This window comes from Diceros bicornis, chromosome 18 (assembly GCF_020826845.1).
Source record: "Diceros bicornis minor isolate mBicDic1 chromosome 18, mDicBic1.mat.cur, whole genome shotgun sequence".
In the NCBI taxonomy this organism is placed as follows: Eukaryota; Metazoa; Chordata; class Mammalia; order Perissodactyla; family Rhinocerotidae; genus Diceros; species Diceros bicornis.
In genome coordinates this window covers 60,044,011-60,059,736 of record NC_080757.1, presented here as the reverse complement: position 1 = coordinate 60,059,736, position 15,726 = coordinate 60,044,011, and the positions used below count along the sequence as shown (strand labels likewise).

The 15,726-nt window shown below is 44.0% G+C and overlaps 1 protein-coding gene across 4 annotated transcripts in view; it reads right to left on the bottom strand.

The window, feature by feature from the left end:
• The window catches only part of RPTOR (regulatory associated protein of MTOR complex 1), a 403,326-nt gene extending 391,672 nt beyond the window's left edge, over positions 1-11,654 (bottom strand). For all 4 annotated transcript variants that reach the window (XM_058561824.1, XM_058561827.1, XM_058561828.1 and 1 more), the window contains exon 1: positions 11,482-11,654. In XM_058561824.1, coding sequence (XP_058417807.1) covers positions 11,482-11,643 — 162 coding nt within the window. In that variant the 5' untranslated portion in view covers positions 11,644-11,654. The remainder of the gene's footprint in view (positions 1-11,481) is intronic.
• Between the last annotated feature and the right edge of the window lie 4,072 nt (positions 11,655-15,726).

The following is a 15,726-nucleotide window of genomic DNA, read 5'->3' as shown; positions in this document are numbered from 1 at the left end:
TTGCCACCTCCTGCACCCAATCAATGACCAACTGCGATCAACCCTCCTTCCAGGGAGCTCTCAGGCCACCCAAGTCTCACTGACACCACCTGAGCTCAAAGGGCAGCCAGCTCTTCCTCGGCTCCCACCTCCTCATCCTCAGGATGCTCCTGACCCACTCCCCCTCCCTCACACACATTCACACACACACATACACACAACTATTCACACACACACCTATTCTTTCTCTCACACACACACACTCTCTCTCTCTCCCCACTCTGCAGCCAGAGGGATTTTTCTAAAATGCGATCGTGATCATGTCATGACCCCGCTTTAAAACCTTTCTTAATTGTCCTTAAGACAAAATCCAAATTCTTAGGGCCTTCTAAAGTTTCTCAGGACCTGCCGGGTTCACCTCTCCACCCTCATGGATCTCTCAGCACTTCTCTTCGCACATTCTCTGCTCCACCTATTCACCTAACAAATATCTACTGAGCACAGTCACTCTGAGAAGTTGGGGGCGCAGCAGTGGACAACACGAAGTCCCTGTTTCAGTAGGGGAGACAACACAAAAGCAGAGCCTGGTGTGAGGGTGGTGGCAGTGCTAGGGCAAATAAAGCAGGTCGGGCTGCACAGTAGCTGGAGCACTGCCTTGGGGAGGAAGGAGGAAAGCCCTCACCTGGGCCTTCGCCCAAGACCATGACCTCCCACCTCGCCACCTCTGCACACCCTGCTCTCTCAGCCCGGCCCTCCCACCCTCTCCTTCTTTGCCAGCTAATGTCTATTCTCTTTCAGGTACTGACCCTGAGTGCTCATCTTCCGGGAGGCCTTCTCCATGCTCTGCATGCAGCCACCACCACCCTAATGCCCTGCCTCCCATGTTGAGTCAACCCATCCTCCCCAATAAACTGGTAAACGCCTTAAAAACAGGAGTTATTCACACTTAGCATGGTGCCTGGCACATAGAGGCACTCAACAAATATTAGCTGAATTAGTGAATTCTCTAAATCAGTTGTTTGTGACTTAACTACTCTTTCCCCTCCCTGTGCCCCCACCACTTGACTTTACCCATCAGGGACACCCTAAAAGGTACACACAGCACAGGGCTGGGCCGAGTGCCTCGGGCATACAGACACCATAGAAATGTCCAGCAAGCAGAATTCCTTAAATCACTACCTTGTTACTCAAGCACAGATACATAATTACTGCATTGTGCTTTTACCAAACTTTGCATAGGATGTCATTTTTCTCTAATAAAATATAAATTCTAAAAGGGCCCTTCCCATGTCTTACGTCTCCTTACAGCCCACAAAATCCCAAGCTCAGTGTCATATATGAAAATGGTACTAAATGCTTATAAAAACCATTATTTCCCCTTAAAACATTGGGAAACCCTGAAACTTACTTTTAGGTAGCATACACTAACAGCTAGATTTGTGCATTTCACTCTGTGTAAAGTTTGCCTCAAACAACAATGTAATCAACTTCTTAGTAGGTTTACTTCTCCAAGTGCTATGGGTTAGCAATTCAGAAACTCCCCTCTGTGCATTCCAGCCTTGGGCAAATGACTAAATGAGGACAAAGGAGCCAGGTTCTCACTCCTGGGAAGGAAGTGACAAACCTGAAAAGGAGGAAAAAGGAGAATGTGCCCTGTGGCAATCACCAGCTCTGGAGACACCTCTGCGCATTCATGGTTTTCAATGTACAGCAATAAATAGAGAAATAAATAAAGACAGACATGGATGTCTTCACCCTATCTCTTCTGCCAAGGGGGCCTACAAACAATGGCACTCCAGCAGCAATAAGCAAACCTAACGCCCAGATCTTGCTTCTTTTTTTTTTTTTTTATAATTTTATTTATTTATATTTTTATCCCCAAGGCCCCAGTAGATAGTTGTATGTCATAGCTGCACATCCTTCTAGTTGCTGTCTGTGGGACGCGGCCTCAGCATGGCCGGAGAAGTGGTGCGTCGGTGCCCGCCCAGGATCCGAACCCGGGCCGCCAGCAGCGGAGCGCGCGCACTTAGCCGCTAAGCCACGGTGCCAGCCCCATCAGATCTTGCTTCTAAATTCCATTCTCCACTAAAAATAACCTGGGATCCTTGGAGAAAAGACTGATTCCAGGGCTGAGGCAGGGAAAATATAAGATGAGCCTGGAGCATCAAGTAAACAAGAGTGCAAACCCTGGCATGTCAAAAGGGCAAAGGCGACAACTTGAAGAGGCCCTCTACGAAGCAAGAAAATAAATAATGACAGTAACGGATTAAATGATCAAAGGTAACAATACTGGGACAAAGCAACATCCTATCATATTCTGATATGATGCTCTGAAAAAACCACATCACTTCAATAGTATCCCACCCAAAATGCAGAACCTGAATCTGAGTGTGAGGAAACACACACACACAGCCAACTTGAGGACATTCTACAAAAAAACTGCCCTGTACTCTTTAAAAATGTCAAGGTCAACAAATCCATACAGACAGGAAGTAGAATGGAAGTTACCAAGGGCCAGGGGAGAGAGCTGTTGTGTAATGGGTATGGAGTTTCAGTTTGGCAAGATGAAAAAGTTCTGGGGACGGATGGCAGTGATGGTTGCACAACTATGGGAATGTACTTAATGCCATTGAATTGTACACTTAAAAGTGGTTAAAATGGTAAACTTTATATTATGTATATTTTACCACAATAACAAAAATTGTCAAGGTCAAGAAATTCTAAGAAAGGCTGAGAAACTCCTTTAGATTAAAGGAGGCTACACAGACAAAATCAGTAAACACAATGAGTGATGCTGGGGGGGGCAGAAATTGCTAATAAAGGGGCATCGTTGAGACAAATTGCAACATTTTAATGTGAACTGTAGCTTAATAATAGTAATATATCATTGACAAATGTCCTGATTTTTACAACTGTCTGTGGTTATGTAAGAGAATGTCCTTGTTCTCAGGAGATAGACACATTAAAGCATAAAGGGGCACAGTGTCTCCAACTTACTCTTCAATAGTTCAGGGAAAAAAATACATATTTACATTTATAAATAGAATGATAAAAAATGAGGCAAGATATAAACAACTGTGAATCTGGGTAAAGGATATGTGGGAATTCATCATACTATTCTTACAGTTTTTCTGTAAGTTTGAAACTATATCAAAACTAAAAAATACAAAATAGTACTAGTCAAGGACAAAAGGCACAGATGAGAAGCAGAGTGCTGCCTGGGTAAAAGTACAACTCACTCTCAATGCTCATCTCCTCCCCCACCTCTAAAGGCCAGACACTCTCTGCGGTGGCACCCACCTGTCAAGTTTAAGGTTCAAGAACATTAAAGATTAAATTAATGCAGATTAAAGCATTAACATATCATGCCAAATATTTACGGGAATGGTATTTTCTATACATTTAATTAGATTTACAAAAAGAAAAAGGTGTCCAGCATCAGCCCTACTGAAACAAGCATGGTAGACACCTGCAGTACTTGGGTAATGTCTTCTGAATAAGAAGATGGAGTCAGAAACCTGGAGGATACCACCTATATATAATCCACATGCTATCTTGTTAAAACTCTAGCTTTAGAATTCTACAAGGTGATAATGAGGAGGAAATGTTCTCATCCATTTCAGGACTCTTCCACAGCACGTTGTTCAAAATGGAACATGGCATGTTTTTTAAAGCAGGTTAAAAAAAAATCCATGTAGACAGTCCCTTTGTGGCTCCTGAGTCTCACGTGAAGAATACCAGCAGAAAGTTCATTCGCTTCCAGCGCAGAGAGAGACTGTTGCAGCCGACACTCACGCTCGGTCCACACTCTCCGCCCACTCTCTAACCCCCACATGGAGCCAGACTCTACTGATTCTACCTCCTCAGCATCAGCAGAGTCCATGCCCTTTCTCCACAGCTCCTGCAGTCGCCTGGTTTTGGGTCTCATGGTTTCTCACCTGGATTACAACTCCACACTCCAGTGGGTGTTCCCACCTTCAGTCTCACCCAGCTCCAAACCCTCCACTCCACCCACGGTCAAAAAGATCTTTCACAACACAAATCTATTATGACATTCCCCTGCTCAAATCCTTAAGCAGCTCCCCATCACCGACCACAACAGTCATTAGTGCTGAGAGTTTAATGCTGGGTCAGTGTGACTGATTTATACATTTCATAAACGTAGTTCAATGCAAATGATTTACTTATTTGATATAAATTCAAGATTTTCCCAATAATCATGTCCTTCCCACCTGTAAACACACATATATCAGTGTATTATAATTAGGTGTTGACTTGTCTGTCTGTCATACCAGACACTAGAGTCCTAGAGAGCACAGCACACTGTAAGTGAGCAATAAACCTTTGTTGAACTGACGTAAAGACCTCTGGCTACCCTCACCTGCCATACTGGATCGATTTCCTCCACTCACAGGACACACACTAGAAGTCTGGGGCAGGGCCGGCCCCGTGGCTTAGCGGTTAAGTGCGCGCACTCCACTACTGGCAGCCCGGGTTCGGATCCCGGGCGCACACCGACACACCGCTTCTCCGGCCATGCTGAGGCCACATCCCACATACAGCAACCAGAAGGATGTGCAACTGTGACATACAACTATCTTCTGGGGTTTGGGGGGAAAAAAAAGGAGGAGGATTGGCAATAGATGTTAGCTCAGAGCTGGTCTTCCTCAGCCAAATGAGGAAGATTAGCACGGATGTTAGCTCAGGGCTGATCTTCCTCACCAAAAAAAAAAGAAAAGAAGAAGAAGTCTGGGGCAACAGGGGGCCCTACTGATGGCTATATGGCTACACAGAAGGCAGCTACCCACACAATCACATAGGCGCTTCCCCAGCACAAGCTCAGAGAATGGAAAAATTGTAACAGATCACTTTTAGGTCTGTTACCTAATTTCTGGTCAAGTCACTGCTTGATATTTTTGGCCAACCACCTGACATCCTCAAGCCCTTCTTCCTAATTTAAGTTTGATGCCCACTCTCTTTTAACTACACTAACAAGTCTCAAACTTTTGATAACAGGACACCTTTACACTCTTAAAGATTACTGAAGACTACCAAAGAGTTACATTTATCAGCATTTTCCATATTGGAGGTTAAAACAAAAAAAGTAACATATTTCTTTATTAATTCATTTAAAAATTATAAACTCATTACACAGTCAAGTAAATATTTCTATGAAAAATAACTATATTTTCAAAAAATTGTCAGAGTGACACTGTTTTTTACAAATCTCTTTAACGTCTGCCTCAATAGAAGACAGATGGCCTCTCATATTCTGCATTGAATCTATTGTGATATGTTGTTCGACTAAAGTAGATGAGGCAAATCTGACCTCACAAAGACATGTAGTTGGACAGGGCAGAGGTATCAGAATGTCCAAATAATTGAGAACCTTCTTTGATGCGACGTCAAAACTCAGTAAATTGTAGTTTCTTAAAGGTTTGCTGCAATCTATCTGAATAGAATATAAAACGGGATATCTCATCTATCTGAAACCACAGCAATGAACTTTTTGCACCCTGTTATGTTAAAACGCACTGGCCTAACTCTGAATGGATCTTTTACCCATGGATGATTTTGTAATAACATGGATTGGTCATTTGGAAATATTGGTTCACTGAATTATGCAGATGTTCCAAATGGGGACACATTTCATTCTACAATATCAAAACAAAAAAAAAAAAATCAGAGTCATTAGTATCACCATGAGCTCATGAGAAAAGTCTATGAGAACTGGGAAGCTGTGAAGCTCACAGTGGCAGATACAGGTTTTCCAAAACTCTAATTTTCACTGAGAGCTCAAATTTTATCACTGACAACAAATACTGTCAGTTGTTTTCCTTGAAGTGATAGCTCACTTCATTCATTTTCGAGAAAATGTCTGCCAAATACCCAAGCCTCTGAGTGCCCAGAGTTGGCCTATCAGCACCTTACAGGTCCAGCTTGTGTTCCATGAAAAGCAACAGCTAGTTCAGCCTGCAGCCCACGAGTGCTCTTCCTAAGACAACCACGCACACAGCAGAGCGTCATTGTGCAAAGTCATCAAGCAAAGTATTAACAAGGCATGTGCTAAAGAGCCAAGATTTAATAAAACTAATAAACTTTATTGCTTTATCAAGGGCATTCTCAAGTGAAACTGAAATTTTTTTTACTGCGAGTGCATGGCAGTGAAGAAAACAATAACTACCAGCACAGTTTGGTGTCACCATCTTGATTCGTGCTAAGGCACCAGCAGTTTTACCCACCGTCACTTTTGCACCATCAGCGCAGATCTCAACACAGTGGAAAAGGCCAATGACATTTTCCATTATTATGAAAACAGTGTCGACTTCGTGGACCCCCTGACAGTGTTGGGGGAAGCCCTGGAGCCCAGGAGCAAACAGCTGGGCTGCGCCACCAGCACTGTTCCGTCTGGTTTTGTAGCCCTGCCACCACCCGAGTCATCTCCCCATACATTTTGTTTTAGACTCCATGGCCTCTCAATATGAAGTTTTCAGTCAAGATACTGTGATACGGTTTTGTTTGTTTTTAACCAGGCTTTGTTTCTCAAGTTCCACTTCCTCTCCTTGCTAGTTATGTAACTTATGTCACTGTAGGCAAACCATTTAATTAAAGCCTCAACTTCCTCATCAGTCACATAGAGATAAAGATCTCTAACTAATTTATAGGGCTATGGAGGCTTAAGAGACATAATCCAGGTGCAAGCCTTTGTAAACTATCTATTTTCTCATCAGTATGTTTTCAGTGAATCCCTCCTATGTGCCAAGCACTGTCCTCTGTACCGACATAAACAAAGTCCTTGCTTTATGATGAAAAGCTCAGTTCTGGAGGTGTGAAAATAAAGAAAAATATCAGAGAAATAAAGAGTGATCATGAGTGACTGAGGAGCTGCTTTAGATGGGGAAGGTCTCTCTAAGGAAGTGACCAAGCAGCTGAGTGCGAAGGACAAGAAGGAGCCAGGTGTACAAAGATTAGCGGAAAGAGCATTCCAGGCCTTTCCACTCAAGAAGCAGAAAAGGCAGGCAGGGCCAGATCATGAAGCTCCGTGAGCCAGGGTGAGGAATTTGCATTCTACTCCAAGTACTCAGGAAGCCAGTGGAGAGGGCCGGTAGGAAGTAACGAAATCTGATTTACACTTTTTAAAGATCCCTCTGGCCACTACGTGAAGAATCAATTGTGGGGCAAGAGTGGACATAGGGAGACCAGTCAGGAAGCAACTGCAGTCTTCCAGACAAAAGATGGTAGTTGCCCAGACTGGGCTTGCAGCAGTGGAGACAAAATGAGGTGGTCCAACATAAGATACGCTTTGGAGGCAAAGTTGACAGGTTCTACTGGTGACTGGTGACAAGGCAATGAGGAGAGGAAGAGGAAAGAATTAAGGATAAATTCTAGATTTACAGCTTGAACAACTGACTGGGTGGTGGTGGCGGTGTGCTGTGATGGAGAAAACGCAGGCAATTAGGTATCTGAGACAGGAGTTCCAGGGGCAGGGCAGAATCAAGAATGGGGATTTGAGAGTCCCTGGCATGTAGATGGCATTTAAAATCACGAGCCTAGATGAGATCAGCTAGCAAGGCGCGTACATAGAAAAGAGAAACGGGTCCAACATCAAGTCCCGGAGCAATCCACACTCAGCCATCAAACAGCAAAGGAGGGCCAACCCCGCGGCTTAGCGGTTAAGTTCGGATCCCGGGTGTGCACCGAGGCCCTGCTTGTCCAGCCATGCTGAGGCCATGTCCCACATACAGCAACTAGAAGGATGTGCAACTACGACATACAACTATCTACTGGGGCTTTGGGGAAAAAAAGGAGGAGGATTGGCAATAGACGTTAGCTCAGGGCCAGTCTTCCTCAGCAAAAAGAGGAGGATTAGCATGGATGTTAGCTCAGGGCTGACCTTCCTCAAAAAAAAAAAAAAAAAAAAAAAACAGCAAAGGAGTCTGAGGAAGAGCGATTAGAGACCTCAGAGGAAGAACTGAAGTTCTGGGAAGACACAGAATCAAGTGAGGAAAGAGTTTCATGAAGGAGGGAGTGGTCCACTGTGGAATGCTGCTGGGAGATCGAATAAGATAATGACAGAGAAGTGACCTTTATATTTAGCAACAAATTATGGCCGTGTTGGGGGTGGTTTCAGAGCCCAGGAAGGGAGCCTAACTGGAGTAGACTGCGAGAGGGTGCAAGGCAAGGAATCTATAGAGGGAGTAACGTTGGATTATAAAGTATTACTATTTACCCTTTTTTGGTCCATATATTAGTTTAATGTATCTACTTGGCTTCCTCCGTGGTTTATTTGAAGTGCAGCTTACAAAGCAAGGCAACTAAGCCTAGAGACTGGTTTGGGAAACGGCTTCATCGTTTTATAGCTACATCTTCTACACACATGTAGGTATAGTGTGTCTGTCGATGGTTTTCTTTCAGAGAAATAGCTCTCAAGCTTCTGTGATTCCATTCCATATGTGCAAGGCAAAAGATCCAATTATCCCCACATGCCCACTTTCCAATGGGAAAATGAACTCTGTGACAACTATAAAGTATCACAGTAAAACACAAATGGGGGAGATATATACACATCTGTTTCAGCCATAGGTCTATGAATGACTCATTTTGAACTGTAATTCATATAATTTAGTTATTTGAAAATTACAAGACAAAAATGCTATTGATGCATATACGTATCATTCACCATACACAGAGGAATTAACCACACAACAAACTAATTTTATAGTAACAGTATTAAATTAACAGTAACAGTAATTAAAACGCAAAAATAGTGGCATTTGAAAACCAGACTGGTTCAAAACAAAGACTATGGGAATCCCCACTGAGAGTGGGCATGTGCTGTAGCTCTATAAGGATGCCAAATGTTGAGTGGTAGAAAACATTTTGGCGTCATCAGTCAACTTCAGTAAAGATGTCAATTTCAGGAATCCTTAACAACTCCACCAAATAGGACACCAGAAGGTAACCACTAATATATACACAAAATAAACATACATGGATCTGTACATCAATCACAGGAAGGAGCAGACTTCAGTTAGAGCAGTCAACAGCCGTGGCTTAGCGGTTAAGTGCGCGCGCTCCGCTGCTGGCGGCCCGGGTTCGGATCCTGGGCGCGCACCGACGCACCGCTTCTCCAGCCATGCTGAGGCCGCATCCCACATACAGCAACTAGAAGGATGTGCAACTATCACATACAACTATCTACCGGGGCTTCGGGGGAAAATAAATTAATTAAAAAAAAAAAAATTCTTAAAAAAAAAAGAGCAGTCAACAGCCCACCAAGAAAAGTGGTCTGTGTAGGTCCTAGTACAGGACAACTGGGCCCACACGTGTTGCTTTACAAAGATGCTGCTCCATCAGACTGCTGGAGGCCACCTCCAGCACAGGGAGACAATCTGGCCTGAAAGCCTGTGTGCTCAGGATTCCTCGAGTCAGAGCGGCTGCCTGGAGCTGCCATATTACAGCAGAAGTCACACACGGGTAACCCACTGGCCAGAACCAACCCCACAAACTGGGTTTGTTTGGCCTACAGTGTTGGACTACTTTGTGTTTGTAATATCTGAATTAGTGCCAATATTTTAAAATTGAAAGACTTCACATTAAAAAAAAAAAAAAAAAGTTTTCTGGCTTCTCAAAGAAAAAGAGAGCAAGAGAAAGGGAGAGAAATCTGGCCGAGGCCCAGCTGCCCCTTTAGCTGCTTCGGCATGTGCTCGTCAGAGCCCTGCTGTTCACACCCTCCAGAAAATCACACACGAATCAAATGTCGGTTTTGAACCTATGCCATTATTCTTCTTATATCCTGCCTGTTTCATTCATTTAGGCTACCTTCCAACTCTTAGCATCACTGGAATTTGCAACCTTCATCCTAGTTGGGTGTACCTAAAAGGTACCCCCAGGGTCTAACCAGGGGAAAGAGTCTCCAAAGACTGTGAAGATGCCATGCTCTCACAAACTTAACTAAAAACATTAGCTGCTGATTCTCTTCTTTATTCAACAACTTGCAAAGGTCATATACAGCAAACTTTCTCCCTTGGCTCTTTTCTAAGTAGTAATCTCAGTAATTACTCAGACTCATAGAACTTTTCTTTCTCTTAACCTATGAAGAGCTTATCAGGGAATGTTGATCATTAACAAATTAATGCTTTAATTAAAAGGTCAAAAATATATCCATTAATCAGTTTTGGACAGTTTGAGCATGGGTTTAGGGTAGCAGAGGGAATCACATTTCAAAAGAAAAAAAAAATGCCCTCCTAATAGAATGAAAAAAAAATTAGATGGTTACTTTAAAATAAATTTCTTTTCATATATGCATAGCAACCACAAAAGTTTTGAACTATATAATTTGTACTCAAGATGTCCATAAGGCAGACTTTATACATTCTCTTCCAATGATCACCTCTTTTACTCCTTAAACTACTTTTGGAGGAAACAAATTTTCCTAACCTTTTAAAAGTAAGCCAAATCACTAACTGAAGCACTGGTTACTAGTGACTAACTAGAATTACCATAGAGTAATCTTATATATGTCCAACATCATATAATAAAAACAATAATCTTACATAAACATATTCATAAGCCCAGAGCAATCACATTGTACTGTAACACCAATTACCCCTCTGATACCACTAAAACGTTCAAATAAATAAAGACAGTTTTGAAGGAGAAAATAATTCATAAAAAGACAAATTATAAGTGTGCATAGACGAGATAGCCCCGCTCTTTTGGAGAACAGGAAATAGATGGTGGTTGATTAAGCGCAGATTCAACAAAATTGGCTGTTTTCCTTCCTACTAGCTGTTTGTGAGTCACTGTCCACACTCCAACACCATGGGGACCTCCTAAAAGCTGGATTCAAATTCCAATCCATTATACTCTCACTCCACTACGGGAGTGAGAGATTGGAGAAATTCTGTCTCCAAGTTATAGCAACATAACACAACATAAAAGGAGGAAAGTCTGGATTCAAGACAAATTGTTTAGAAGGCTAGATAAAGTTCACTGTAACTTTAAAATAACTTTGCATTAATTTGTTACTAGCTAAACATTTGTCAGTAATCTCGTTTCCTAGCATGCTATATTAGACTTCTGCACTTCACCTAGCATGGACAAAAAAAGTAAACTAACCACAAAAGTAGACTAACCACGTGGACACAAGTATTATATCTTAAGTTGTCTTTCCTCCACGTGTTAACAGCACTAAGTGTATCAAAGAGCGTGTAAATACTTGCAGTGCGGTACTTTCGAACTTACTTAACCTTTATTATCTGAATTAGAACTAAGTTTGAACGGAATTAACACTATCCAGTGAATAACTACTAACCAAAACACGCTTTTCCATTTACAACCCAAAACTGGAGTCTGAAATGGTTTTTGTGCTTTTCAGTTAACTTGCAACATGTGGCTGGGAAAAATATCGCCGCTTTCCCAAGGACACTCTTCTAACTCCGAACTTTCTTCCGTGAAAAGACTACCAGGTTCCAAGGGGCGCAGTTGGAATCCACTTACCCGATCCTTCATCCTCCAGCTCTGAGCTAAGGATTTGGAGCCTTCAATTTTCTCACAGTGCCTCTTTTTCATAAAAGCCAAAGGCAGGTTCCAGTCTGTAAGGTCGGCCTCATCTTCCTCCCCGAGTCCCAGAAGAGGCGACTGCAGCATCTCGGACTCCATCAGGGGGGGAGGGGGTGGTGGAGTCCTTGGCAGCAAGCGCTCGAGAACCTCCAGCCTTAAAAACTAGCGTATACCAGAATCGGTGAAATAAGAAACAGAAAAAGAGGGAGTAGAAAAAGAAATGCGAGTATGCGGAGACCCTTATTCAGGCAAAAAGTGTGAGATCCTTCTCTTTAACTCTGCGCGGGAAGTCGGAGGGGCTGGGAAAAGCTGGAGGGAAATGGGGCAGCCCAAGGAGCTCCGCACGTACACACACGCCCCCAGATCCCAAGCCACTGGCTGCTTCTGAGGCTGTACGTCCCCGGAGGGGCTGCGAGCGGAGCTGTCAAAGGCGTGTGAGACTCCAGGCCTCACGATGACCCTGCTCTCGGCCTCCAACGCCTCAGCCGATTCGAGGACAGGCAGGCCGCCCGCTCTTGGTGCCGGTTCGCTGACTGGGCTGAGGTCTCCGGCCGAGGGGAAGAAGTTCAGAGCGCCTCGGGTCTCCTCCAGCCACTCTCAGCCCTGTGGGTCCCGCAATCGCCGGAGCTGCTGCAACCAGAGCCAGGACCGGCCCATCGTGCTCGCCCGCAGCCGGCTCCTCAGCCCCAGGTCCGCGCGGTCTCGCCGGTCCTGGCCTTCGGCCCCGTGGCTCCCTCCTGCCCGAGAACGAGTCCTGAGAAACGAGCGACCCGGAGCCGCGGAGAAAACGAGTAATGTAGGCTTACTGGGTTTGGGGAGTTTTGCCCTCTGGTTTGAAGCTACAGTGAAACTCCTCTCATCAGCACATCAAGGAGGACGCCATATTGCCAAGACCCGGCATGCATCGCGATCTACGGCGTGGCTAACAGGCCAACCTTCCTCAGAGCGTTCTGGCCGCGCTTCCCAGGATGCGGCGAGAGAAGTCCCCGTCCCCCGTTACCATGGCTGCCACAATCTAGCTTTCCAGAGTTTGTCGCCATTCGTTCAATAGATCCATAATATCAAAGTCAATCCTACAAATGAAACTGTATTCATTTAATTAATTTTGATAAAATCTTTTTATTATTACAAATGGACCTACATGCTTCTGAAATTAAAGGAATCAAGCCTCTTGTTTCTTCCAGACTTTGAAAAGGCAGGAAAAGCTTCAGAAAGAATCATTGATAATATTACAAAAAAAGATAGAGTTGTGGGTTGTTTTGCACGTAGTATCCTCTACAGTATCAATCAGATTTTGATTTTTTCAGGGAACACCAAGTGAAAAATTTAATTTCAATGATTACAATTTTTTGTTTAATCCACCTTATTTTCTCAGCAGTTGATTTTTGTTTTGAGATAGCTTCATGTGTAAACAACTAAAACCTGCGGATTTCTATGCGTGGGGGCATGCCTCCTGCGTTTTTTCTGTATTTGGTAAACACTGCTAATTTACAATGTGTGGAGAACTGTGTCCAGTGCAAGAGGGATTATGAAACCGAATGAATGCAGCATGCAGTGCCTGCCTTCAATAAACTTAGTGTCCAGTGAAATGCACGTGTGACCTTTAGATAAAGCCAAGCAGGGGCAAAGAGGCTCGCCTTCCTCTCTGCATTTGGGCTTTGGTGTCAGGCACACCTGGTTCTGAATCTCAGCTGTATCCTTTCCATCTCTGTGACCTTGGTCAATCCCTTAATTAGCTCAGTCTCAATTTCCTCAGCTATAAATCTAGAGTAATAATACCCACCTTGAAGGACAAAATTAACCCGTGAAGGTGCCTAGTATATAGCGAGCGCCAAATACAATGCTAGCAGTGATGGTTCTGTAGCCATTGAAACTTAGCAACCCTATGCGCTTTATTAATCTAAAACCTCAGGTTGGGCTCTAGAAGATACTGTTTCTCAGTGTGGTTTACCAGGGCTTTGACACAAGGGGCAGTCCATATCAAAATCCTGATAGCATTTGTGTTCCTTTCAACATCCAAGTGAATAGTGCAATCCCAGATCTTTCCCGCCTAGCACATAGCAAGTGTTTAATAAAAGTTCTTGGGTTAAATAATTATCATCCCAAACATTCAGTTATTACATTGCAGTGGACCCAATTCTCCCACTAAAACTCAGAGCAAATTCATCAAAACACAGATGGAGGCTAAAACCTTGCTTTTCCCTGCCTTCTGTATTGGCAAAATATCCCCACAGTGACCAGCAGAGGCTATGGGACTGCAGGGTCCTGAGAAGACCCTATTCTCACCTGAAGTCAATAACATAACTCCTGTTGCTGCCTTGTCACCCCTGCAGCACACAGCAGTGAAGACCATGATCCCCTGGGCTACAGAGAACTTTGCTCCAGGCACTCTCGCAGGAAGCCACAGCTACAGAAAAGCAACAGCCTTAAACCCGCTCGTTCCTAACTAGCTCTGTGACCTGGGAAAACCCACTTAATCTGTGTGAGACTCAGTTTCCTCACCTGTAAAGTGTGTGTCACCTTGGGAAATCCACTCACCTTGTCTGATATTCCAAGTGAAAGGAGTAAAGGAGCCCATGGAACCCGAACCTGGCAGGTCATCAGAATCACCTGGGAAACTAAAACTAAAGATGCCCAGGTCCCAGCCCAGACCTACTGAACCACAGGGAGTGGGAAGACAGGCATTCAGGATCTATATTTTTTAGTCAGGTAACCTTGATGACAGCTTAACATCAGCCAGATTTGGGAATATTGGACAATAGTCTCTCTAGGGATATTAGACAATATTCTCCTCCAATGATTCCATTCCGGCCACATGGTGAGCCCTCAATTAATATTTGTACTGAATAAATGAATACTATAAAGCAATTATGCAATCTTCCATCTAATAAATCAGAACAAGACTCACCCTCTCCCCCAAACTACAGAACAAAACACACCCTCTACTGTTTTACAATGTGACTCCAGAACCAAGAGGCCATTTGGGGTCCATGTCCTGAACTGAGGGTCAGTATACACATATTCCAGTCCCCAGCCCACCACCAAATCCTGCAGACATGGGCAACGCCTCTGCCCTTCTCTATCTTCAGTCTCCACATCTGTAACAGGAGGAACTTGAAGAAGGTGAATCTCTAAGGACACTTCAGGTTCAAAGTTCTGTGATTCATGTAAAAACCAGAAAGGGGCTGGTGACAGCCCAGCTCCCAACTAGAAGTTTCAAGATTGGGCTTGAATCATTTCACAGCATCATGACATTTAAAAGAAACCTCATTCTAGTGTGTCCTGGATGACTCTGTTCAAGTCCCAGATAAGCATTTGGTGCGCACCAGGATCCAAACTGGGGAACCCCGGGCCGCCGCAGCGGAGCACACAGCGCACTTAACCGCTTGCGCCACTGGGCTGGCCCCCCAGATAAGCATTTGGAAGTGTAGCTCCAGGTTTCTGGAGGGCAGTGAGCATCTGTGACTAATGATAGGCTGGAAAATCAAGGGTTAATATTTCTCACCTGGGTGATCTCATTACCACGCTGTGTGATCTGCTGGCCACTTGGGCCTGCAGTTCCGATTTCCAATGTCTCCAGTTCTTCACAAGCAAGGACAGCTCCTGCTTTCCACAAAACCTCTAAATAAAATAATTTAATCTAGAAAACAAGTTTTATGAATTTCAAAAAATGCACAAAACCTGGTCTGATTTTCAAATTATGAAAATGGGGGAGGGTGTTGATGCCCTCCTGGTGGTGAACACCAGGCTGCAGATGTAGAACTAGAAGAGAGGAAGGGCTTTAAGGGCCAGCTCTGACCTGAAACAGCAGAACAATTTTTGACCTGCCGGTACAGAGAGGCGGGGACCTGTTCCTGAAATGTGAAGGAGACCATATGGCCCCTTCCAGCCCTAAAACTTTGGCTATTTGGCAAAGATAAAGCAAAGTAAGCAGAGAATGAATATAAAAACCTAAGAGTGTTGGACAAATACAACAGAAATTGGAGTAAACATGGCGGGGGAAATTGGGGCAGGGAGAGGGTCTGAATAAATGCCTTGGGTACCGAGCATGTTGCCCAGGAAGAACTATGGTGGCTGGATTTTCACAGCTTCCAAGCTCAGCTGTTGGCCCACCCGCAACCGACCTTATCTTCTCTCAAAACACAAGACCATCACAGCCAAGGTATTCCATTTGCAGGCAGG